Below are 27,946 nucleotides of genomic sequence, written 5' to 3'. Positions count from 1 at the left end.
CCTCTGTCTCCTTCTCCTGCCTTTCCTCCTGCTCCTCCTCGGTTTCTTCTTCGTGCTGTGGCTGTTCCTGGGTCAGGTCTTCTGTCTTCTCCTCCTTCTCGTCCTCCTCTTTCTCCTCCTCTTTGGCCTCCTCCTCTGCCTCTTCGCTGCTCCCATCACTGTCCATGCTGAAGCCCTCGTCCATGACCAGCTTTAGAGGGTGGGACTTCCTTTTAGAGGACGGCTGGTCCTGCTCTGCCTCAGCGTCTGCCAGACGTCGCTTCCTGGCCAAGGGGCAGCCCAGCACACTGCATGGGGAGAGAAGTGTTGAGGAGAGAGGGAGAAGGGAGTGTTGGGGAGAGAGGGTGTGAGGGAGAGGGAGAGAGAGGGGTGTTGAGGAGAGAGAGGGAGGGAGAGAGGGGTGTTAGGGAGAGAGAGAGAGGGGTGTTGGGGAGAGATGGAGAGAGGGAGAGAGGGGTGTTGGGGAGAGAGGGAGAGGAAGAGGGGGGGTTTGGGGAGAGAGAGGGAGAGGAAGAGGGGGTTGTTGGGGAGAGAGGGGAGACGTGTTGGGCGGACAGGGGTGTTGGGGGGATAGGGATAGAGAGGGAGAGAGGGGTGTTGGGGGGACATGGAGAAAGGGATAGAGGTGTAATGTTATAGAGAGAACCCTGAGGGGTGCATCTCCAGTAATGAGCACCAAAAATATAAACTTCATGCATAACAAAACAAAATGAAACCACACAAACATTATTCAAATCATTCCAATAACAAAAATGTGAGTTAAAAATGACATGGGGATGAATAATGGAGCAATGCAGAGTGTCCTATGCCCTGAGGAGGGTGCTGTGCTCACTCAAACATTACAACCACAGCCCTCACCTAGAAAACAGAGCGAGTGGAGGGAATCTGTAAACCCAGTTCATCAGAAAATTGGTTCTTGAATGAATACACATGTAAATAAAGACAATTTGTCTGATTCTTTCCAATAAGCTGTAGTCACAACCCAGTGAGTGGCCCAGGGTCTACAGGGGCCCTCTGGGTAAGACATCGTGTCAAACAGGGACATATCAGGACTGTTCTGAGACCCAGGAGAGCTGGGATCTGGAGGATAAAGGCTGAGGGCTGGGGGCTGAGGGCTAAGGGTGGGGCTGGGGCCTGAGGGCTGGGGGCTAAGGACTGGAGGCTGAGGGCTGAGGGCTGGGGGCTGAGGACTGGGGGCTGAGGGCTGGGGGCTGAGGGATGGAGGCTGGGTGCTGGGGTCTGAGGGCTGGGGGATAAAGGCTGAGGGCTGGGGGATGGGGGCTGAGGGCTGGGGGATGGGGGCTGAGGGATGGGGGATAAGGGCTGAGGGCTGGGGCTAAGGGCTGGGGGCTGATGGCTGAGGGCTGGGGGGGGGCTGGGGGCTAAGGGCTGGGGGCTGATGGCTGAGGGCTGGGGGCTGGGGGCTGAGGGCTGGGGGTTGGGGGCTGAGAGCTGGGGGCTGGGGGCTGAGGGCTGGGGGCTGAGGGCTGGGGGCTGAGGGCTGAGGGCTGAGGGCTGGGGGCTGATGGCTGAGGGCTGAGGCTGGGGGCTGAGGGCTGAGGGCTGAGGGCTGAGGGCTGAGGGCTGATGGCTGAGGGCTGAGGGCTGGGGGCTGGGGACTGAGGGCTGATGGCTGAGGGCTGAGGCTGGGGGCTGATGGCTGATGGCTGAGGGCTGAGGGCTGAGGGCTGGGGGCTGGGGGCTGGGGGCTGAGGGCTGATGGCTGAGGACTGAGGCTGGGGGCTGATGGCTGAGGGCTGAGGCTGGGGGCTGAGGGCTGAGGGCTGATGGCTGAGGGCTGAGGGCTGGGGGCTGAGGGCTGGGGGCTGGGGGCTGAGGGCTGATGGCTGAGGGCTGAGGCTGGGGGCTGAGGGCTGGGGGCTGAGGGGGTACAGTAGGTGGGGGTTGTCTGCCCTACCTTCTGTGTCGTGAATATCTCCCACTGATGTGGCCAGAGCCATTGCATCCAGGGGTGGGGCAGCTGAATGGAGTCAAAGATACATTACAGATTTTACGCATTTGTCCCTTGGAGAATTTAAAATAATTGAAGTGAAAGAATTAAAAGGTAGTGAAAAAATGAATAAAAATAACGATAAACAAACAAAAAACAAATTAACAAACACACACACAACACACACACACACACACACACACACACACACACACACACACACACACACACACACACACACACACACACACACACACACACACACACTTCCTCACACACACACACACACACACACACACACACACACACACACACACACACACACACACACACACACACACACACACACACACACACACACACACACACACACACACACACACACACACACACACACACACACACACACACCGGGGATGCAAACTAGAAACTGCGTTTTCAAAATAGGTAACCTATGTGATTCGTGTAGATCACTACTGGCTGTACGCGAACTGCACATTTGGAGCAATACTGACTGTATCCAAGGCTCAGCCAATCGTTCACGTAACAACAAAATGCAGCACGTGACTGAAGAGAAAAGAGACAACCCATGTGCTAGTTACAGCATCAGCGCGTGCTCTGGAAAGACCGCGGGAGAGTAAGAAAGACCGTTTGTCAGTTACAGCAACGGCGTCCCCTGAACGATAACGGAGAGGTCGGTCCCGATGAACGATAACGGAGAGGTCGGTCCCCTGAACGATAACGGAGAGGTCGGTCCCGATGAACGATAATGGAGAGGTCGGTCCCGATGAACGATAACGGAGCGGTCGGTCCCCTGAACGATAACGGAGAGGTCGGTCCCCTGAACGATAACGGAGAGGTCGGTCCCCTGAACGATAACGGAGCGGTCGGTCCCCTGAACGATAACGGAGAGGTCGGTCCCCTGAACGATAACGGAGAGGTCGGTCCCCTGAACGATAACGGAGAGGTCGGTCCCGATGAACGATAACGGAGAGGTCGGTCCCCTGAACGATAACGGAGAGGTCGGTCCCCTGAACGATAACGGAGAGGTCGGTCCCCTGAACGATAACGGAGAGGTCGGTGAGAGGCCTGACCACGGAGACCGGGGGTTGAGAATGTGATGAAGCAGTACTTCATGAGTTGTAGCCTGAAAAACAACTAGTATTTGGAAAGTTTGAGGTGAGGGAGAAAGTGTGGTGGAACAAGAATTGTTAACAGTATCTTGCTAGCTGGATTGAATTCTCTGTTGGCTCGCCAGAGAAATTTTGAGCAACATTAGCCAACTTAACTGATCAAATAATTGAGTTTTTGGTGTGAAAATTAGCTGGCTAATAAAGTCAGACAGCTAGCTAGCTAACGTTACAACATCAGATGAGCTAACGTTAGTAACTTAACCAATTCACTATAGTATTAACTGGTATACGACTCCTTGCCATTCCTCAAGTTATAACGTTAGTTGCTTACTGGACCTTGGCAATCTGTGTGAAATGTTAACTAGTTAACTAGCTAACGAACGAACTACTATCTCTGAACTGATGTTTTCCCTCTACAGTATGTGGTTCATTTTCAGAATGAGAGAATTAGGTGAAAATGAGGCGTTGCTTGTTAAACAAGTGGATTCAGGGATCGAGTGTAGCTGGAGCTGGTTTAACCTGGATGCCACTATAGAGGTGAAAGGAACACCACTTTCCCTCTTCCTCACTTATTCAATACCGTGGATTAAAAGGGGAATGCCAGGAGTTACTCTCTGCCTGGAAGAGATCAATTATGCCAACAAAGGGTCTCATGCTCTGCCAACAAATGTCCACAGGCAGAAAGTGTACAACGTAATAATGTGCAGTGTAGCCCAAAGATATTGCTTTTGTTGTGTTCAACTTTGACAGTAACACTTGCGTGTGTGTGTGTGTGTGTGTGTGTGTGTGTGTGTGTGTGTGTGTGTGTGTGTGTGTGTGTGTGTGTGTGTGTGTGTGTGTGTGTGTGTGTGTGTGTGTGAGTGAGTGAGTGAGTGAGTGAGTGAGTGAGTGAGTGAGTGAGTGAGTGAGTGAGTGAGTGAGTGAGTGAGTGAGTGAGAGAGTGAGTGAGTGAGTGAGTGAGTGAGTGAGTGAGTGAGTGAGTGAGTGAGTGAGTGAGAGTGAGTGAGTGAGTGAGTGAGTGAGTGAGTGAGTGAGTGAGTGAGTGAGTGAGTGAGTGAGTGAGTGAGTGAGTGAGTGAAGGGGGATTATCACATGTTTTACTCAGTGAACGTTATTTTTGCACACATGTAGCCTTGTGCAATTGATCGATGTCTAATATAGTGGTCACTATAATAGAGCAAAAATAGAATGCCTGTTTGTTTCATTCTATTTCTACTTTATGATGTTTTTTCCCCCCAAGTGCAATATTTAAGTGTGTGTCGTCACAAGCTTTCTATGATAAAGGCTGTCGTGGCTCACTGCAATATTAGTGGATTGTTTTTCCTCAAGACTTGACTTTCATTTGCAGTAAAGTCTAGGCAAAAAGTAACATTGGATGTATTTCTTTACATGTTTTAGCTGTGAGTTGGGTTCACATGAACCACTTGTTATTTAACACACACAGACTGATCATGTAGATCATATTCTGTGTTGTTTAATTAGTTCCAATCTGTATCTCCCCCCTAGCAGGGATTTATTACATGTTTCAGTGCAACTAAATAAAAGGGTCACCTTTTTGGGTCTTCACCAGTTAGCATCCCTGACACACACACACACACACACACACACACACACACACACACACACACACACACACACACACACACACACACACACACACACACACACACACACACACACACACACACACACACACACACACACACACACACACACACACACACACACACACACACCTAGATAACACACACATACATGAACTCTCACACCTAGATAACACACACACACACCTAGAAAACACATACACACTCTCACACCTAGATAAAATACACACACACTCACAACTAGATAAAATATACACACACTCACACCTAGATAGCACACACACACATACATGCACTCTCACGCTTAGATAACATACACTCACACACACATAGATAATACAAACACACAATATCACACACTCACACACAAAGACATGCAGGTGGTATTAACCAAGGACAAATGTGGCACCCATCAAGCTGACCATTCCCATTTCATGTGATAGTGATCCCGCCAGGCGTTTTGTCATTTCCTCTCAGCTACAGGGCCGCAGCGACATTTCATTCACATTGTTAAGACCCTTTTAGAACGACTAATTTCAATTCTCATTAACTTCTCTCCGCAATCGTATTTATTTCATCAATTATCCATATTATTACTTTTACTTATTAAAATGCTGCATTTGAAATGAAGACGCAAGCCTCTCCAACACGTCAATGGTTTTTTTTGGAGTTGAGAAGTGAAGGGAGACAAATGATAAAGAATGAAAAACTATCTGGGGAGTGTAGACGATGTAGTCATGACTAATGAGGTTCATTAGCCCCTATACAGGTCATGCTCATTGGGGGAGGAAGAGGAGGTGGAGGGAGAAGATGAAGGCTAAGGGTTTCTGTTTCACTTCAGTATGTTAGAGGGGTTAAACTTTGGACCATGAAGTAAATGATGGACGATATTGATAGCATCATCTGACAGAAAAAAAAATCCACTGAGTGATTATGGGTATTCTGATCATTCTTATCCCTGGGGACAAGTCTTCTGTATTACTGCTCTGAATGACTGACATGTCCTTTATTTTTGTCAGAAATGTGCAATACGACAAACAAAAAAACAAACAAGGCTTCAGTATAATGTTTTCTGTTAGAGAGATACAAACTAGAGAGACAAGCAACATAGAAGAAGACAGTCTTGTGTTTCTTACCTCAGCTCTTGTCCAACAAGCTCTATAGGAACTATAGGTGCGATAAGAGAGGAGAAATAAATGATTGTGAATAGAAAGGTGAAAGAGCTTTCTGAAAGCTGCACTGCAGAAGGAACGACAATCAATACGAATCCCAGGAGGCCTCTTCACAGACATATACATGACTGCATTATCAAGAGGACTTCACAGAAATATACATGACTGCATTATCAAGAGGACCCTTCACAGAAATAGACACGACTGCATTATCAGGAGGACCCTTCACAGAAATATACACGACTGCATTATCAAGAGGACCCTTCACAGAAATATACACGACTGCATTATCAGGAGGACCCTTCACAGAAATATACATGACTGCATTATCAGGAGGACCCTTCACAGAAATATACATGACTGCATTATCAAGAGGACCCTTCACAGAAATAGACACGACTGCATTATCAGGAGGACCCTTCACAGAAATATACACGACTGCATTATCAAGAGGACCCTTCACAGAAATATACACGACTGCATTATCAGGAGGACCCTTCACAGAAATATACATGACTGCATTATCAGGAGGACCCTTCACAGAAATATACACGACTGCATTATCAGGAGGACCCTTCACAGAAATATACATGACTGCATTATCAGGAGGACCCTTCACAGAAATATACATGACTGCATTATCAAGAGGACCCTTCACAGAAATATACACGACTGCATTATCAAGAGGCCTCTTCACAGAAATATACATGACTGCATTATCAAGAGGCCTCTTCACAGAAATATACATGACTGCTTTATCAAGAGGCCTCTTCACAGAAATATACATGACTGCATTATCAAGAGGCAATTTCACAGATATATACATGACTGCATTATCAGGAGGACCCTTCACAGAAATATACATGACTGCATTATCAAGAGGCCTCTTCACAGAAATATACATGACTGCATGATCAAGAGGCAATTTCACAGATATATACATGACTGCATTATCAGGAGGACCCTTCACAGAAATATACATGACTGCATTATCAAGATACCACTTCACAGAAATATACATGACTGCATTATCAAGGTACCACTTCACAGAAATATACATGACTGCATTATCAGGAGGACCCTTCACAGAAATATACATGACTGCATTATCAGGAGAAGAAAGAAATATCTACATACTCCTACAACAAACAGGTTCACACACACACATCCAATAATATCTAAATAAGACAAATTTCTTGGCTGATCAGAACCAATTACTGTATATGAGGGGTTCAGAAAATGGAGCATGATTAATTGTAGCAGTTTAGTTATCATAATTGTGAAATTAAAAAATAAATGTCAGATATCCGTTAAAAATACTGCAATTCTTTCAGGTGAATGTATTGAATTGAAACAATGAATCATAGTCCTCAGTCAACACCACTATCAGTTTATTACTCAAGGAGGAACCAATAGGGGTGTCAGCAATAGAGCAGATTGTAGGTCTCATTGTCGCTATTGGATAGAAAAACTCTGCAGAACACAGTCACAGCTCCTATTACAGATGCATTAATCTGGTGTCAGAAGGCCCAGAGTAAGAGGATACCTAAAGAGCACTCAGTCAGCATCCCTCTCTCCCCATAGTCAGGCCTATGTATTTCTCTGCAGTCAGTTTCTGTCTGTTTCATCATTCAGTACGGCGGGTATCTATCTATGAAGGAGATGGACCCCTGACTGCGTTCTGAACGTGAACCGTGCTCTCTCTCTGTCTCTCTCTCTCTTCCTCTCTCTCTCTCTCTCTCTCTCTCTCTCTCTCTCTCTCTCTCTCTCTCTCTCTCTCTCTCTCTCTCTCTCTCTCTCTCTCTCTCTCTCTCTCTCTCTCTCTCTCGGATCAGTCCACTCAGCACGAGCTGAGACCTGCCAGGTAACAATGGCTAGCGGACCAGCACTACTGGACAAGACATATTTTTAGAGAGGAAAGCTGTGGACTAGCACCTTTTAGGGAAATCTGCCTTGGCTGTAAAATAAGAGAAAAGAGGACAAACTCCTCCTTGTGGCATGAGAGCTGAACTCACCTCTGATTCCCTTGGAGCGTGTACGTGTGCTTCGCGTGTCATCACTCTCCACACTCATCTGTCACAAAGGAAAGAGGTCACAGAGAGTCAGGACATTGCTTTTAATGGGAGAGGGAAATGACAGAAGAATAACAACCGTTACAGACTAACACCCACTCACGAGCTACAGTTCATATACATGTCTACTTACATGTATACAAATATAATGTAAATATAATGCAGACAACCTTTTATGATACAGTGCAACCACAATGCGCTAGTTATGGACGCAAGATGAAGCCCCATGCATTCACAATTAAACACAAATACACTTATATAGACAAACAAAACTGCACAGGCAGGCATACAAATAGATTATATATTTTTTCTTCTGGAAAATGCACTTCCCCCTCGCTCTCTCTCTCTCCCCCTCCCTCTATCTCCCCCTCACTCTCTCTCCCCACTCCCTCTCTCTCCCCCTCCCTCTCTCCCCCACTCCCTCTCTCTCCCTCTCCCCACTCCCTCTCTCCATCTCTTTTCCCATTGCTGGTTAACCTGAGACAGAAGAGTTGCTGGAGGTTAAAATAAACCTTGTGCACCAGGAAGAACATTTCTACTGTACTAATGCCCTCTTACTCAGTCCTCACACACAGAGAGAGAAAGAGAGAGAGAGAGAAAGAAAGAAGTGACAGTACATGAATCACCAGAACATTATAGTGAAAAGTGAAAATGTGAAAGACAAATAACAAATGCAGGGAGAGAAAAGAAACAGGTGTTTGTTTTGAAATTCTCCTCCAGAATCAGCCCTCTGCAACCACAAACCTGTCCGCTTCGCCACCCAGGACACTCCCCGCCTCTCTACCACTGTTATTTCCAGCGCCTGAGTGGATTGGAATATCAAAATAAGTAATATGCAATGCCTACATACATGAGGGCATGGCTTGTAAGCAAAGGGAATGGTAATCATAACTGTGCTGCCTGACCATAGTATTTTATTTCACCTTTATTTAACTAGGTAAGTCAGTTAAGAACAAATTCTTATTTACAATAAACGGCCAAACCCAGACGACGCTGGGCCAATTGTGCGCCGCCCTATGTGATACAGCCCGGATTCAAACCAGGGACTGTAGTGACGCCTCTTGCACTGAGATGCAGTGGCTTAAACACGCTGCACAACTTGGGAGCCCCAAAATATAGTAGTAATATTAACAACAACAAAAACAACTGCTCAGAATCACTGTAATTGCTCTTTTAGGGACCCAGCGCTCCGGGTTCACCCGACTCAGGCCTTGCTTTTAAGGCACAAAAGAGCAGGTGTGAAGGCCCCCCCTCCCCCCTTCACTACTGACCCCCAGCCACACCTCGCAGTACCACCGTTCCCGATTCCCCACTCAGCAGCCAGGCAGGCACACTCTAAAGCTATCAGATGCTTTTTTTTAGACACAATGGGAACATTAGCTTTGATTACTGAACTCTGGGTCTTTTATGGCCTGTCCCCCCTGCGCTCTCCCCTGTCCTCTACCCCTCCCCATGCTATCCCCTGTCCTCTCCCCTCCCCTCCCCCTCGCTTCAGCATTAGCTGCTTTGTCTCAGTCAGTGGTGAAGTTGGCAGGGCCACAGTGAATTCAAACATCTCTGTCTCTTTTTTCTCGTTCTTTTTCTGTGATTGGCAAAGGCACTTCCTGCTAATAGAGCTACTTTTGAAAAGGGAGAGGAGAGAGGGGGCATAAGAAGTGTGTTGTGTTTTTTTGGGGGGGAGCCCTGTGTTCTGCGTCTCGTGCTTATCCGGAGGTACAGGTGCAGTGTGGAGCCCGGGGCCCGGCCCCAGCCCTCCCACCTCCCCTGGCCCCTGGGCTTTTGATCAGGCACTGCTAATGTGCACCCGTGCAACAAGCCGGCTTTGTGCCCCAAACTAAAGGGTGTAGTTTACTCTCTGTGCTCAACTCACGGGCCTGTGTGTGGCATAAGTAGAAAGTTTTACAGGGGATCAAAAAGCCACGAGAAGCTAATGAACACAGTTTGTTTTGTCTCTTTCACTGGACAGAAAATGGGGACTGTGTATTAGCCTAGCCTCTCCTTACTCTTCATGACCCATGTGACCCGGGGGGGTGGGGTGGGGGGTGGGGGGTGGGGGGGGGGAGAAAACAAATGAGGCAGCCCTAAAGAGATTCACTGTGTTGGCTGTGACTTATCAATGATGAGCCTGTACACACTTCGGTTTCTCCTGTCTCGTATTCTGCCTCTGCTTCTTCCCACGTCGATAGTCATCACATGAATCAAATGGGATTGAAAGGAGCCCCTATTGCTTTCATGTTTGCAGTAACCATAGCTACACACATTTAAATAGGTAAGCACATCTGAGTTCAGTTTTTTATTTTATTTTATTCCACCTCATTAATTTTATATGAACACAAAGTCACTGAATGAATCCAGAGCGAAATGAGGCTGGCGATTCACCATATTTTCAAAGGGCTTCTTTTTTTTAATGTATGTTCAAACCTATCCTTTGCCTGTGTTGTTTTTTTAATTACATTCTTTGAATGAGAAATGTATATGGTGCCCAGATGCTCTTTTCTCCCTGCAGCGAGAGAGGAGAAGGTGTGGGTTTTACCAGAGTAGCTCATGAAGGAGCGCTTTGCATCCCTACAGACTGTGTTACATTATCAATTATGTCCCTCTTTGTGTGCCGTACAGCCAGGAAGGCCATCTCTGCTCTGCATTCTGACAGCTATATGTAAATTGCTGGCTGGGGGCAATGACTTCACAGAGAAGGTCACCCCTCTTCCCCTGGTGCACATAAATCAGTCTTTTATTCATTTTCACGTTTACAAGCGGAGAGGGAACCAGGAGAGCCGCGTTCACTAGGCAACCAGCAAGGAAGACTGACATCTCCAAAATTACCTGCGGACAGCAACTGCCAATTAGAGAGGCCCGGGTTCCTGGACCAAGCAGTCACTACTACGTGTTGAGCACCAGCCGGGCTCATTTGAATCATTCACACCGTGGAGGAGGAGGTACTACTAAAACCAACTGTGTTACACACCCATGAGTTGGTGTTTTATCAGACATCATCGCTCTCCATTCCTCACCTCTTACTCTGAGCGAAGTCTTTTCAGCACCGATTCCAATCCAGAACGAGGAAATCTGTTTGAAATGATTCACTGTTTCGATTTAAAGCATAGCTGGTAACTGCTACTCCACTTCAAGAAATCAAACCAAATCAATAAAAAACACCCTTTCTGATGAACCCTGACCTTCAGAGGGTAGCTAAACAGCTTTAACTAGACCCAGAGGACAACACCCCCCTCCTCTTCCTCTCCTTTTCCTTCATTCCTCCCTCCATCCTTCCACTTTGTTACATTTCGTCTTTATTACTTGTGCACCTTTGTCCAAACAGAATTCCGTTTTTCATAAACAATTCCTCTCCAGCCCCACACTGAAACACATTGGCCAAAATGAAACATTAGATTTTTTTAATGCATTAATTAAGACTCTCAAAACATGAAATAAATTACACCAAATCAATGACCTCCGACAAAACATACAACTTGTTATCTAATCGAAAGTTATTTCAATCACTCGTTACACAATGGCCCAATAAATACTAACTACAACGATCAATATACCCTAACATGGTTAACCCTCTGCATGTCTGGGCCATTTGTTGATACTATAAGTATAGTATGCACCATAAAAGGCAAGTAAACATAACAGCATGGCCTGTATTATTGTGTCCCAAAAATGATTTTACCAAAGATGACCAATTCAGAAAGAATATCACTCAAGAATATCCAGAAACAAAAAGCTTGAACCTTTTTCCATTTGTACTGAGAGCTGAACTCTCTTCCTCTATGGGTCCCTCTACCTCTCCTCTCCTTGACCTCTTACTCGGTCCACTCTTGCAAACAGCAACTCAGAGTTGACCTCTTTTATGCATGAATAAGGACTGATTGCTGACTGATATGTTTTGCACTCGTGCAGAAGAGGTTCACATTCATGGGAGTTATTTTCTATCATCTGTGACCAAATGTTTTCATGTTATTTGTCATGATTTACTAAACTTTTATAGAGAGATGTGTTTACTGTTTAGCAAAAATGTGCTTAGCATTTGCATTGTATGTGAAAGCAATGAAAAATGACTTACAGCTTAACAAAGAAGAATACGGTTATGATGGAGATCCAGTTTCATTAAAAGTGTCTTAGCAATCAAGAAAAACTGTAATATGTGTATAAATTCAGGTTAAAATACAAAGTAAAACAAATATCCACACAGAGAGGAGCAGTCATAATCGTGGGAGAGAGAGCGAGAGAGAAAGAGGGAAAGAATGAAAGAAAGAAAGAAAGAAAGAAAGAAAGAAAGAAAGAAAGAAAGAAAGAAAGAAAGAAAAAGAAAAGAGGAAAGAAACAGAGAAAGAAAGAAAGAAAGAAAGAAAGAAACAGAGAAAGAAAGAAATAAAGAGGGAAAGAAAGAAAGAAAGAAATAAATAAAGAAAGAAAGAAAGAAAGAAAGAAAGAAAGAAAGAAAGAAAGAAAGAAAGAGGAAAGAAAGAGGGAAAGAAACAGAGAAAGAAACAGAGAAAGAAAGAAAGAAAGAAAGAAAGAAAGAAAGAAACAGAGAAAGAAAGAAATAAAGAAAGAAAGAAAGAAAGAAAGAAAGAAAGAAAGAAATAAAGAGGGAAAGGAAGAAAGAAAGAAAGAAAGAGGGAAAGAGGGAAAGAAACAGAGAAAGAAACAGAGAAAGAAAGAAAGAAAGAAAGAAACAGAGAAAGAAAGAAATAAAGAGGGAAAGAAAGAGAGAAAGAAAGAAATAAAGAGGGAAAGATGTTCTATTTTATGCTGATGAGGGGGAATATCGGTGAAAAATCAAAGCAGCTCAAGGACATCCTCTTGAGATGTTCTGTCTGATGTCAAAAACAAAATGCTCTAAAGTGAACTCTGTGGAAGTAAAATGCTGAGCTTTGCTGAGCTGAGCTGAACTGTGCTGAGCTGTGCTATAGGCTGGGCAGGGCTGGGCAGGGCTGGGCAGGCAGGAGAGAGGATTTGATGTGCTGTTTGATTTGTTTGCCTGAAGTGCACTGTCCAGCACGCTTGTCGAGCAACTCCCCCTCCTCCTCCACCCCCCATCCTCCACCCCCCTTCACTCCCCCTTGAACCTCCTCCACCCTACCTCCTCCTCCCTCCTCCACCCCCCCTCCTCCCTCCCCATCCTCCACCCCCTCACCCTCCTCCACCTCCCGCTCCACCCCCCACCTTCCCTTTTCCTTGTGCTGGGCGGTGTTGAAGTGCTCAGAAATCAGAAATAAAGTGCTGTGCTCTGTAACTCACTTTGATTGGTCCGCTCTGCAGTCTCTGTGCGGGCTGGCAGCGGCTGATCCTCTCGCCTCGCGTCCACCGCTGATTCAGGAGCTCACCCCGAAACTCATTTTCTGAACAAGCCAAAAGAGAGGGGGGGGGGCAATATAGGAGAAAATAAGAAAGAGTCATTTTAAATAACAGCACAAGCAGAGAAACGGAGGAGGAGGAGGAGGGGTGGGAGGAGGAATAGGGTAAAGAGGGTGATGAGGAGGAGGAGGAGGAGGGTGATGGAGAGGAGGGTGATGGAGAGTGGGTGGGGGAGGTAGAGGGTGATGGATAGGAGAAGGGGGAGGGGAAGGTGATAAAGAGGAGAAGGAGGAGGGGGGGAGAGGAGGTGGGGGATGGTGATGGAGGCTGATGGAGAGGTGAAGGGGAGGGTGATGGAGAGTGGGTGGGGAGGGTGATGGAGAGGTGAAGGGGGAGGGTGATAGAGAGGGGGTGGGGTAGGGTAGTTTGGGACGGGGTGGGGCACTCAAACATACTCCAGGCACTAAAGAAACAGAGCACACACACACGTCAGTATGCCCCCAAAGTGCCCCAGCTGGAGTCTCTGTCAGTCTGCTATTCGAATCAATCACATTTGTATTGAGCTTTTCAGTAGTTGGGTGCATATGAGCAAGGTGGGGGGAGGAGGTCAGTAAATAATGAATCATCCATAAATCAAGAGCTTTTTTCTATTTTTTTTCATCAAGGTAATAGCTATTCCATTCATCACACATTACGGAATAGAAACAAGCTAAACTATTATTTAAAAAACGGTTTCTATCCTTGCAGTTTTTGGAGCTATGATTGAAATGATTGATCCACTGTGGAACTGTCCACAGACATGTGGTTCTGAAGTGTCTTAAATGATGAGAGCATAGACCTTCACAGAATGTGAAGGAAAAAAATGATTTGAGAAATAAATATCAAACTGTCACAGCTCACTAATGAAACTCTGACCTGCAAACATGTACGATAATGCAAATCTGTACAAGACTTAATGTCTTCAATGTGGCCAGAGGGTAAATACACTAGCACCCAACCACCCTGCTCTTAGCACCCAACCACCCTGCTCTTAGCACCCAACCACCCTGCTCTAAGCACCCAACCACCCTGCTCTTAGCACCCAACCACCCTGCTCTCAGCACCCAACCACCCTGCTCTCAGCACCCAACCACCCTGCTCTTAGTGTCTTCAATGTGTCCAGAGGGTAAATAAACTAGCACCCAACCACCCTGCTCCTAGCACCCAACCACCCTGCTCTTAGTGTCTTCAATGTGGCCAGAGGGTAAATACACTAGCACCCAACCACCCTGCTCTTAGTGTCTTCAATGTGTCCAGAGGGTAAATAAACTAGCACCCAACCACCCTGCTCTTAGTGTCTTCAATGTGTCCAGAGGGTAAATAAACTAGCACCCAACCACCCTGCTCTTAGCACCAAACCACCCTGCTCTTAGCACCAAACCACACGGCTCTCAGCACCAAACCACACTGCTCTTAGTACCAAACCACCCTGCTCCTAGCATCAAACCACCCTGCTCTTAGCATCAAACCACCCTGCTCCTAGCACCCAATCACCCTGCTCCTAGCACCCAATCACCCTGCTCTTAGCATCAAACCACCCTGCTCTTAGCACCCAACCACCCTGCTCCTTACACCCTCCTGCCCTGTCTCCTCTCTCCCAATCTGGTGAATTTCCTGAGCAGTGAGTGTCTGTCCTGAAGTCCCATCTGTCTCTACCCGGGCATGGGGACTGAGACCTGCAACCAGAGCTCCTACAGAGAGGGAGTGGCACAGCCTGGCATGGCACAGCCTGGCATGGCACAGCCTGGCATGGCACAGCCCAAGTCAAACGAACTGTTCCACAACTAAAACACACTCAGACTCTTTTTGTCACCTGTATCCATTTGTATTTTCTCTCCACCTCTTTCCATCTTCTCAACTTTTCAACTTCCTCCTATCTTCTCTTTCCTGAACCTCTTACCGTCTGTCTAGTTAAGTAATGAATGCAGTGACATAACATGAGCTGTTATATAAACATATAGGAGTATCAGTCACAGCCCACTCCATGTCTCAGAGATAGCAGACAGACAGCACCTATCCTACAGTCACAGCCCAGTCCACATCTCAGAGATAGCAGACAGACAGCACCTATAGTCACAACCCAGTCCTCGTCTCAGAGCTGGCAGACAGACAGTGAGAAAACAAAAGGCTGTTTCCATGTCAGAGCCGTCCCGAGCTCACCCCTCTTCCTTAACCCACCTCCCTCCTCCCTCTTCCCCCCCCACCAAACCCCCCAGCACAACACAGCACAACCCAACGCACCCCAACACAGCACAGCACAACCCAGCACAACCCAACACACCCCAGCACAACACAGCATAACCCAACACACCCCAGCACAACCCAACACACCCCAGCACAACACAGCACAACCCAACGCACCTCAACACAGCACAGCACAACCCAACGCACTCCAACACAGCACAACCCAACTCACCCCAGCACAACCCAACCCAACGCACCCCAACACAGCACAGCACAAACCAACGCACCCCAACACAGCACAGCACAACCCAACGCACCCCAACACAGCACAGCACAACCCAACACAGCACAGCACAACCCAACGCATCCCAACACAACACAGCACAACCCAACGCACCCCAACAAAATGCTTCTTTATCAACTTTCCTTCCTCCTTACAAAAGTGATGACAACAATAACACTGTTCATCTCCATCTCAGTTCAAATCAAAGGGCTTTATTGGCATGGGGAAAGATACAGAGAGCTCCAAAAGTATGGGGACAGTGACAATTGTTGTTGTTGTTTTGGCTCTGTACTCCAGCATTTCAGGTTTGAAATGATACAATGACTAGGAGGTTAAAGTTGCAGACTGACAGCTTTAATTTGAGGGTATATTCATCCATATTGGATGAAATCGTTTAGAAATTACAGCAATTTTTGTACATATTCCCCTCCATTTTAGAGGACTAAAAGTATTGGGACAAATTCACTTATATGTGTATTAAAGTAGTCAAAAGTGTTGTATTTGTTCCCATATTCCTAGCACACAATGATTACTTCAAGCTTGTGACTCTACAAACTTGCTGTTTGATTTGGCTGTCATTTCAAATTATTTTGTGTCCAATAGAATGAATGGTAAATAATGTATTGTGTCATTATGGAGTCCCTTTTATTGTATATACGAATAGGATTCAACACTTCTACATTAATGTGGATGCTACCGTGATTACGGATAATCCTGAATAAATTGTGAATAGTGATGAGTGAGAAAGTTACAGACGCACAATGCTAACCTCCCTGATATTGTAATTGTGAGAGATTAGAATGTCTTTGGGGTATGATATTTCTGCATCTATAACTTTCTCCCTCGTCATATCTAATCCTGTAGTCAATAATAACTAAGGAGTAGAAAAGCAGGAGATCAGGTGATGTTCACTGTGAATTCAATTACTGCCATCAAGTCATTTAGTAGTGAGAGAGATGAAAAGTTGACAATGACTTGGTTGTCAGGGGACGTTCATTTCAGAGACTGTAGAGAAAGGCAAGTGAATGAAAATGTACAATGACTGAAGGAATGAAAATACAATCTTCAACTGGGGGGACATGGCCTTTTCAAATCGCAAAGATATATATATTTTTCCAGGATAGTGACAAACTATCTAGCTAGAGACAAACTCAGACAAATAACATTTAGCAGAAAAAAAATATGGGGTAATAACATTTGGGGGGAGATTGGAGCAAAGACAGATACTAAATCCATAGTTAGATTAAATACCAGAGTATGCTGTTACAATAATCCAAAATGGGCCAGCTGTACACCCCTGGTAGAGTTAAGCAGGATTTAAAGATAACTTTGTATGATTACTGGCGACCTAGACAAGGCTCTTAACAAAAGTGGAGAAATGATAAGTTCTGTACAAACATAAAAGCATACTAGCTGCACGCACATATTGTCCTTCTGTAGCTCAGTTGGTAGAGCATGGCGCTTGTAACGCCAGGGTAGTGGGTTCGATCCCCGGGACCACCCATACGTAGAATGTATGCACACTGTAAGTCGCTTTGGATAAAAGCGTCTGCTAAATGGCATATATTATATTATATATTACTAACACCAACAACAATAATAATAATCCGTTCATGAAAAGTATTCATATATAAAGTAATTTAATCTTACTAAATGTAATATGGATTTTAAAAAATGTACATTAAACTATTAATATTCGATAGAAATTGTCAAGAATAAACCGTTCCAGAAGGTCAAAAGCAAACAGACCTTACAGTAAACGAAACTAATAAAATAATGCTTGTCAGAATGAGACAAAGTGCCTCTGACAAGGACACTGGGTCTCCCACAGAGGAAGCAGTCTGAAGGACATCACAGCTCCATGGAAATCAGGTTTGGGAGGAGCCATAAGGAAACCATAAACAACAGGAGAGATCGAGCCATACTCATTCGATATTCTGAAACTTTTACCGCTTTCTTTTTTTTTTACAGTTATGATATGGGCTCAACGAGAACAGCTCTGCGCCTGAAAGCCGTTGTTGACGGTGTTAAAAGCCTCTTGATAAATTCTGAAAAGATTGTTGTTAATAAGACTTCATTACTAAAGAATTAAAGTATGTTCCTAATCATGCCACATTCAGAGTTATCATTTCTGAGGGCACACTTGCTTAATATCATGTCGGTATCGCATACAAAAAGAGTCTGGGGTCTTTTAGAGTAGATTGTATTTCTAAAATGACCATACCGGAATACTCCTACTGCTTAACAATCATAATTCCAAGGTTGTTGTTATAAATGGCACTTCTCTCTATACTGACTGCTTGGACGACCCTGACCCTTGGCTCTATCGCTCAGATTTCTGATATGCTTTGAATGACGAGGGCGCAATTTGGCCCAGCTGCTCCTCTCGCCGTGTTTATATCACTCCCCTCTTCATTGATCCCGTGGCACCTGCTGCCAGCACCACGGGCGATGGGAGCATTTCAACTCATGACAAGAGTTCAATCAGCATCCAGGATCCAAACTTAGATCCAAATATACCGTTTTATAATAACAAATATTAATATTAATAAATCAAACAATCAAAGCTTTACTAGTTTATACGAGGTCTATGAAATATAATACTATATAAAGCAATTAAAAACACAGGATACTCTTAAATTATTATCTTCAAAAAATATATTTGTCACGCATGTATTTAGGCTTACTATAAATTGTGTAAAAGTAGCCTAAAATAAACTAGGCTATTTGGCTATTATAGAGAAAAGATACACACTGTAGATTATCTCTGTCTGTATATATATATATATATATAAAGTGATCTACTACCATTTGCAATTTCGTTATAATAAACTTAGACATTGGTGCCCACATCAATCTGCCACTGCGTTAGCAGAGTAACTCAAATATAATATTTTATTCGACTGAGTTATAATGTTCACTATAGGACTAGAAGTATAGTTGCTTTGTGGCAGCAAAGCAACCCCCCCCCCCTCATAGAAAAGTAGCGATACTGATAATAGATAGTAGTAGTAGTAGTAGTAGCAGTCAGGTTGTAAAGCATGCGGTCGTTCTCGGGAGAGACCAGCATTTTTACTGTAGGCCACAGCAGTTCAAACTTTCGACCAGAGGACATGTTTTCATAATGGCCTTGAATTTCATTCTCATCCTCCATCTTAGGCGCAGGTGCTTTGACAGTCCGCATGGCCATCAAAGCAGAGAGCAGCTTAATTCCAAACAACATGCCATACACTGACTCAAACCAGATCAGTACGAAAAGCGAAAGTAAACATAGCAGACAGAAACCCGGGTGATAATAGATTTTGGAACGGGCACGTTGAGTGTTACCAGACTTTAAAATCAAAAATAACATTATACGGAGTTTTATCTGCGCATCTGACCAAGGACGCCTGACATCTGAAGGGAGCATCTCTGTTTTCTGCTGCACATCAAATGGCCACCCCGCCTCTTTCCTCCTCCGTCCATACGCTTGGCTGGGACTCCTGTGCAACGCAGATTGTTCGACCTTAATTACACACAGCCATATGGAACTAACAAACTCCCAGTAAAGCGAGTTTGGCTAAATAATTCACTGGATAGTCAGACAGAATAAAATAGGCAAAATAGTGATAAAAACATTGACGTGGTCAACTGCGTAATAGCGATTGATGAATCTCGAATCTATTTCAAATACAAAGTGATGGCAAAGCAAAGGATAGAAATTGAAGGAGTGCGATGCACATTCACCACAAACAGCGGTGTTTCGAGATCAATGCAGATTTACGGTTTTTTTTTAGAGTTGGTTTGCAGGAAACACAATGACTAACTATACGCACACAAGCAGAGTCACAGCTAAAAGTGCGAAAATATCAGCGAGATTATAGAGAGCGCCATAGTTGATTCATTTGGACTACTCGCTATTATTTTTGTATGCTAAATAGATATCCGTTTCTGTTTTAATAAAGGCTTATTCTCCCAAATACAGTAATGGCAACAAATAGCCTATACACGTCAGATTGTGGAAGCATAAGTGTCTTACCGAGGAAATATCATGGCAGGAAAGAAGGTAATACACTGTTACACAAAGGCCATATCCTGATCCTAAAAAAGTCAACCTTGATTGCAAAGGGCAGGTATATCCTATAAACCCAGAAACATAAACTACAAACTGTGAAATATGACAAATAAAGCACTATCAAGTCACCGCCACATTCACTCCATCCTCCTTGGGTACCAACTCCAAATGCAGGATACCAAGGATGCTGAAACGAACGGCGATACAAATAGTGTAACATTAAAGTTGTACAAAACCATGTATACATTGGTTTTTATACATTTTCAGTTGTTAATTATTTTTATTTTCTTGTCGACTACGCAAAGTGAACAATAATAATTTGTTATTACCTGAATCCCTAAATATTCCCTTAGGATTTTCCCTATACGTCTTCCTCGTGTTTTGGGGTGAGTTCAGTTCGTTGTCAAGTAGTTTGGTGGACGATGTCCTCAGTCACAGCTAAAAAAAATAAAACATATTCTAGTCCGGTAGCCTATAATATCCAGATGTCGATCAGAGAAAACGCGAGCGCAAGACGGCCTCCTGACTAGGGCGACAGCGCCGAGCTCCAGATCAAGGCGTTAAATGTTACTTGTTTGTAAGCAAAAACATGGCTTCATTTGCCTTTGTCAGCGAGAAATCGTAATATTGACTTACCTTTCCCACATGAGCCATTGTCCCCCCCCACTCCCGCCATCCCACCCCTTTCCGCCCTTTGCCATGACATCACGGAAGCTGTAGTAAAACCGAGCGCATCAGATGGGCAGGGCTTTAGGTAGCCCCACTATAATTCACTGGGCATGTATAGCCTACGCTCTCTCTCTCTCCCTCTCTCAACACACACACACACACACACACACACACACACACACACACACACACACACACACACACACACACACACACACACACACACACACACACACACACACACACACACACACACACACGCACACACGCGCGCGCACACACCACTATTATTTAGTCGAAGAAAACATTTTGATTAGCATTTATAAGCTTTTATTTAAGAAACACACATATATATATATATATACAGTATATTCGATTTAAATAGCATAGTAATGAACAATTCTTACAAATCTATATAATCCGATACTCTTTCTATCAAGGAGGATATACTGGCTTAACAATGGAACAACTAATACCAGAATGAGCTAATTTTCCGCCTAGAGATATATCTTTGATACTCCATAAAAGCATGCATACTTTACAGTTGTCATCTACTCCCCCCACACACTACTCATTGGAGGTGGTGCTGTGCAATAACTCACACAATGGACATTTCTGGGGCCGGGAATTTATATATGCCCATAGTATGTGTTGCTTGGGATGACAGAATCTGATCATTTGGATGACAGGCGCTTGTATCTGATCATTTGTGTATGCACACATGACTGTAAGTCGCTTTGGATAAAAGCGTCTGCTAAATGGCATATATTATTATTATTATATTATATTATAAGTAAGTCTCCGTGGAAAATAGCAATAGGCTATAGTTAAGGCAATAGGCTATAGTTAAGGCAATAGGCTATAGTTAAGGCAATAGGCTATAGTTAAGGCAATAGGCTATAGTTAAGGCAATAGGCTATAGTTAAGGCAATAGGCTATAGTTAAGGCAATAGGCTATAGTTAAGACAATAGGCTATAGTTAAGGCAATAGGCTATAGTTAAGGCAATAGGCTATAGTTAAGGCAATAGGCTATAGTTAAGACAATAGGCTATAGTTAAGGCAATAGGCTATAGTTAAGACAATAGGCTATAGTTAAGGCAATAGGCTATAGTTAAGGCAATAGGCTATAGTTAAGGCAATAGGCTATAGTTAAGGCAATAGGCTATAGTTAAGACAATAGGCTATAGTTAAGACAATAGGCTATAGTTAAGGCAATAGGCTATAGTTAAGGCAATAGGCTATAGTTAAGGCAATAGGCTATAGTTAAGGCAATAGGCTATAGTTAAGACAATAGGCTATAGTTAAGACAATAGGCTATAGTTAAGACAATAGGCTATAGTTAAGGCAATAGGCTATAGTTAAGGCAATAGGCTATAGTTAAGGCAATAGGCTATAGTTAAGACAATAGGCTATAGTTAAGGCAATAGGCTATAGTTAAGGCAATAGGCTATAGTTAAGGCAATAGGCTATAGTTAAGACAATAGGCTATAGTTAAGGCAATAGGCTATAGTTAAGACAATAGGCTATAGTTAAGACAATAGGCTATAGTTAAGACAATAGGCTATAGTTAAGGCAATAGGCTATAGTTAAGACAATAGGCTATAGTTAAGGCAATAGGCTATAGTTAAGACAATAGGCTATAGTTAAGGCAATAGGCTATAGTTAAGGCAATAGGCTATAGTTAAGACAATAGGCTATAGTTAAGGCAATAGGCTATAGTTAAGGCAATAGGCTATAGTTAAGACAATAGGCTATAGTTAAGACAATAGGCTATAGTTAAGACAATAGGCTATAGTTAAGGCAATAGGCTATAGTTAAGACAATAGGCTATAGTTAAGGCAATAGGCTATAGTTAAGGCAATAGGCTATAGTTAAGACAATAGGCTATAGTTAAGACAATAGGCTATAGTTAAGACAATAGGCTATAGTTAAGGCAATAGGCTATAGTTAAGGCAATAGGCTATAGTTAAGGCAATAGGCTATAGTTAAGGCAATAATAGTTAAGACAATAGGCTATAGTTAAGACAATAGGCTATAGTTAAGACAATAGGCTATAGTTAAGACAATAGGCTATAGTTAAGACAATAGGCTATAGTTAAGACAATAGGCTATAGTTAAGGCAATAGGCTATAGTTAAGACAATAGGCTATAGTTAAGACAATAGGCTATAGTTAAGACAATAGGCTATAGTTAAGACAATAGGCTATAGTTAAGACAATAGGTTATAGTTAAGGCAATAGGCTATAGTTAAGACAATAGGCTATAGTTAAGACAATAGGCTATAGTTAAGACAATAGGCTATAGTTAAGACAATAGGCTATAGTTAAGGCAATAGGCTATAGTTAAGGCAATAGGCTATAGTTAAGGCAATAGGCTATAGTTAAGGCAATAGGCTATAGTTAGAAACTTTAACGGAACAAAATAGTGTTGTAAAAAACATGATTGAAATTCAAATAATTCTAACACATGATGATAAAATGTCAATTTCTATCACATAAAATGTATATCTTGAGTGACACTTTGCCACATGCAGTACCGTATTAATGGTGATTGCAGCATTATTGTGGCAGTGATTCAATAATGGGCCTATTTCTGTGTGGGCCACTTGCCATGGATAACATTCTGCAAATAGAGACCTGTAAATATTATAGCATTTTACAACTTGGAATCAGTCCCAAATGTTGCATACACCGTGGTTTTTCGTTTGCTGTTTGGAACCATTAGTGAAAATGACAACCATACATTACAAGCCATTTGAGAATAGTCCCCACAAATGTCTTCTTTTATCTCGTCTCTCCACAACGGGCACGTAAGGGAATATTCAAAAAGCCAACCTTCAGCTTTCAGAAATTCTATTAAATTCTTATCTCTTTGCAGCAGGCAGTTTTTTTTTTTGCAATCCCATTGTTATGCATTGGAGCTGAAATCAATCACTGGCGTAGCGCACGCCGCATCACTATGATTTCAGTTGTGCGGCTCAGAGCAAGGCGCTAGTCAACACAACAGCCTCAACAATCGAGTAAACAAAAGACAGAAACAAAAATCCGCTTCGCCACCCGTGATCCGAGAAATACACTCCTGAGAAAGCTCATGAGAAGCCAGGTGAAGGCACACTGCTGAAGTGTATGTGTGTGACACAATCTACCCTTTGAGAGGATTTTAAGAATCACATTGCTGAAAACACACACACACACACACACACACACACACACACACACACACACACACACACACACACACACACACACACACACACACACACACACACACACACACACACACACACACACACACACACACACACACACACACACACACACACACACACACACACACACACACACACACACACACAGCAAAAAGGCTACAGTGAGTTTGAACTTGTCCTGTATGACTTCAGGACCCCAGATAGATCGTTTTCCCGTTCGCCCTCTATAGTTTCAGGACCTTGGACAGCAGTGCGTGCTCAATAGGTTTCTTCTGTAAAACTCACCGAATTGAATTGTCTTTCCAGCATAGGACAGGCTTGACAACATATCTATGGGGCTACATCTTGCAACAACGGCTAAACTACTTTAGTCTATTGATGTGCACAATATTAGGCCCATCAGTGTATAGCCTAAATGTGGCTTCATATACATTTCCTATCATAACGTACCAATAAACGTGACTGATTCGACTAGCCTAAGTAAATGTATTCCTTCAAAATAGCCCTATTCTGATAGCTTATGTTTGCATTATTCATACTGATACCCTAATCCAAACTTTTACTTTGTGTGCCCACGGTTTTATAAAAAACTGCCCCAAAAGTTTCGAGAAACAACTCCATTGTTTTTCCCAACTCAATGACCCCCGAGCAGTTCTTCGGTTACCAGCTGGTAAACTTTTTTTTCTTCTAAAAACCGATTGCAAGCTCGTCAATGGTCTCGTCGCTCCAGACTACAATTAGTCCGGTGGCTATATTGTGACGGGCCCATGGTCAGTAAACATATTGCATATGGTGGCAGCTGAAGGGAGGAGGTGGAGAAGTCCCTCGACAGATGGAACAATCTGACAGACAACAAGAGAAAGTTTTAATATGCCTGAAGCCTGGGATGGCATTGTCCCCACGGTAGGTTACTGAGTCACACGTCCCCGGAGGATTAGACTGGCCTTTGTCTGGGGAAAGTCTTCTGGGGTTAGGGGGGTTTAGATTTCGGTTATTCGAAGGTTCGTCGCATGTTTTAAGGAATATGTAGGCTATTTATAAATCAAATATAATAATCTGTGAAATTGTGTATGTTTTGGTTTCATGACCTGTCGTTTTAAAGTAGCAGAGGGCAAACATTTATCTCTGAGTAAATCAACTACATTTTCGGAATAATTAAAAGCAACGGTTTGAGTTTAATCAAAAAGTAATTACCAGTCTTCTAGACTTTGTGGGCAGTATCATTTAGATTTTTTAAATTAAATTATTGTCACTATCTTGTCCCTATATGTCTTGGCAAAAAACAAAGAAATTAAAATTAAAATGCAACAAAATAACAACATGACCCCAAAATGGCAGTTAGTAGCTTCAGGACACAAACACATACCGAACAGTTCAGTAGGCTAAACGCATTATCAATACTATTTATTTGAGTTGTGTGCTACAGTGTCGCCCACTCTTACATTGGAACCTCGAAAATCACAAACAGCATTATTTGTAGCCTGCATCACACAAACAACTCATTTTTAAAACACCTGTTCAACCCAAATACGGTACCTGTCAATATGAAAAATAATATTAGGTTACTATACTAACCTAGAAAAGTGCGACACAGCTTCATGTTTGCGGTCCCCTCCTGTCCCTCACGCCACTGTCAATTACTGAGATGTTAACTTCTCTGGAAAAAAAGTTGTAGTCAACTTTGTTCAACTTATACAGGGATAGGGAAGGGGAATGGGGCTATTGCAGTTAGCCCATGCCAAACCAATCAGATGGGGATGTGAAAAGAATTATATTTGACTGCTGCAAACTCCCTTAGCCAATCACAGCCGGTCACTCTCAGCTTTCAACACAAATGCTCAACGGCTTAAGAACTCTTAACACAAAGGACACTTGATACGCACGCCTGGTCTGGACAGACCACTACTTCTGGGACTCAAATACTCTGCATTCTTTTATGGAAACTTTAGTTGTCAAAAACTTTTTTAAATGTAAATCTTGAACTTGTCTTTTTGAACAAGATCCTGTATATACTGTATATATAACCTAACTCACATATACTCAGATCTCAAGTATAAACAACATGGTAACAAGCATCTGGTTTTATTTGTCTAAATAGCCCATCAAATTACAACTACCACAACAACAACTATGACAACAACAACCACAACATCAACAACAACTACCACAACAATAAAAACTACAACAACAACAACAACCACAACATCAACAACAACTACCACAACAATAAAAACTACAACAACAACAACAACCACAACATAAACAACAACTACCACAACAACAACAACAACCACAACATAAACAACAACTACAACAACAATAAAAACTACAACAACAACAACAACCACAACATAAACAACAACTACCACAACAACAACTATGACAACAACAACCACAACATCAACAACAACTACCACAACAACAACAACAACCACAACATCAACAATAGTAACTACCGCAACAACAACCACAACACCAACAACAACAACTACCACAACAACAACCACAACATCAACAACAACTACCACAACAACAACACAACAACTACCAAAACAACAACAACAACTACCACAACAACTACCACAACAACAACCACAATACTAACAACAACAACTACCACAACAACTACCACAACAACAACCACAACAACTACCACAACAACTACCACAACAACAACCACAATACTAACAACAACAACTACCACAACAACTACCACAACAACAACCACAACAACTACCACAACAACTACCACAACAACAACCACAAAATCAACAACAACTACCACAATAACAACCACAACAACCACCACAACTTCAACAACAACAACTACCACAACAACAATCACAACATCAACAAAAACTACCACAACAACAAGAACAACCACAACAATGAACACCACAGCAACAACTACCACAACTTCAAAAACAACAACAACTACCACAACAACAACAACTACCACAACACCATCTACCACAACAAGAACAACAACTACCACAACAACAACAACAACAACAACAACCACAACATCAACAGCAACTACCACAACACCATCTACCACAACAAGAACAACAACTACCACAACAACAACTATGACAACAACAACCACAACATCAACAGCAACTACCACAACACCATCTACCACAACAACAACATCAACAACAACTACCACAACAACAACAGCTACCACAACAACTACCACAACAAAAACAACCACAATATCAACAACAGCTACCACAACAACTACCACAACATCAACAACAACAACAACTACCACAACAACAACTACTACGGCAACAACAACCACAACATCAACAACAACAACAACTACCACAACAACAACTACTACGGCAACAACAACCACAACATCAACATCAACAACAACTACCACAACAACAACATCAACAACAACTACCACAACAACAACCACAACATCAACATCAACAACAACTACCACAACAACAACATCAACAACGACTACCACAACAACTACTACAACATCAACAACAACTACCACAACAACAACCACAACATCAACATCAACTACCAAAACAACAACTACCAAACAAATTCCACAACAATAACAACTACCACAACAACAACAACTACCATAACAATAATAACCACAACATCAACAACAACCACAACAACAACAACAACAACAACAACAACAACAACAACAACAACAACAACAACAACACCACCTCAACCTCAACCTCCACCATCACTACCACTACTACCACTACCACAACCACCAACTTAACCTCCACCATCACTACCACCTCCACCACTACCACCACCACTACCTCCACTTCCACCACCACTACAACCTCCACAACAACTACCGCCACCACTACCTCCACCTCCACCACTACTACAACCTCCACCACCACTACCAACTTCACCACCTCTACCACCACTACCACTCCACCACCACTACCACTACCACCTCCACCTCTACCACCACCTCCACCAGCACTACCTTCTGACCCCAACTTCCACCGTCACCACTACCTCAACCAACAGTACCTCAACCACCACCACCACCACCACTACCACCTCCAGCACAACCACCACCACCACCTCCTCCAACACCATCTCCACCACTACCACTACCTCCACCTACACCACCACCTCCAGCACAACCACCACCACCTCCTCCACCACCATCTCCACCTTCTCCACCACCACCACCTCCACCACCACCACTACTGCCACCACCTCCTCCACCTCCACCTCCACCACCACCACCTCCTCCACCTCCACCTCCACCAC

At 43.5% G+C, this 27,946-nt stretch overlaps 1 protein-coding gene across 4 annotated transcripts in view; it reads right to left on the bottom strand.

Annotated features, from left to right (window-relative positions):
* The window catches only part of LOC124045500 (myelin transcription factor 1-like), a 167,327-nt gene that overhangs the window by 49,452 nt on the left and 89,929 nt on the right, over positions 1 to 27,946 (bottom strand). For 2 of the 4 annotated variants that reach the window (XM_046364831.1, XM_046364832.1), the window contains exons 3-7: positions 13,180 to 13,280; positions 7,876 to 7,933; positions 5,825 to 5,855; positions 1,919 to 1,981; positions 1 to 287 (exon numbers count right to left, since the gene is read on the bottom strand). The exon at positions 1 to 287 is cut by the window's left edge and continues 60 nt beyond it. In XM_046364831.1, coding sequence (XP_046220787.1) covers positions 1 to 287; positions 1,919 to 1,981; positions 5,825 to 5,855; positions 7,876 to 7,933; positions 13,180 to 13,280 — 540 coding nt within the window. Of the gene's footprint in view, positions 288 to 1,918; positions 1,982 to 5,824; positions 5,856 to 7,875; positions 7,934 to 13,179; positions 13,281 to 19,760; positions 19,874 to 20,125; positions 20,436 to 27,946 lie in introns of those variants that run through there. The other 2 variants (XM_046364833.1, XM_046364835.1) reach the window with 2 other exon arrangements.

The sequence above is a fragment of the Oncorhynchus gorbuscha genome, linkage group LG10 (genome assembly GCF_021184085.1).
Source record: "Oncorhynchus gorbuscha isolate QuinsamMale2020 ecotype Even-year linkage group LG10, OgorEven_v1.0, whole genome shotgun sequence".
Classification (NCBI taxonomy): Eukaryota; Metazoa; Chordata; class Actinopteri; order Salmoniformes; family Salmonidae; genus Oncorhynchus; species Oncorhynchus gorbuscha.
Note: the sequence above shows the minus strand (reverse complement) of the source record. Positions and strands in the feature narration are given on the sequence as shown.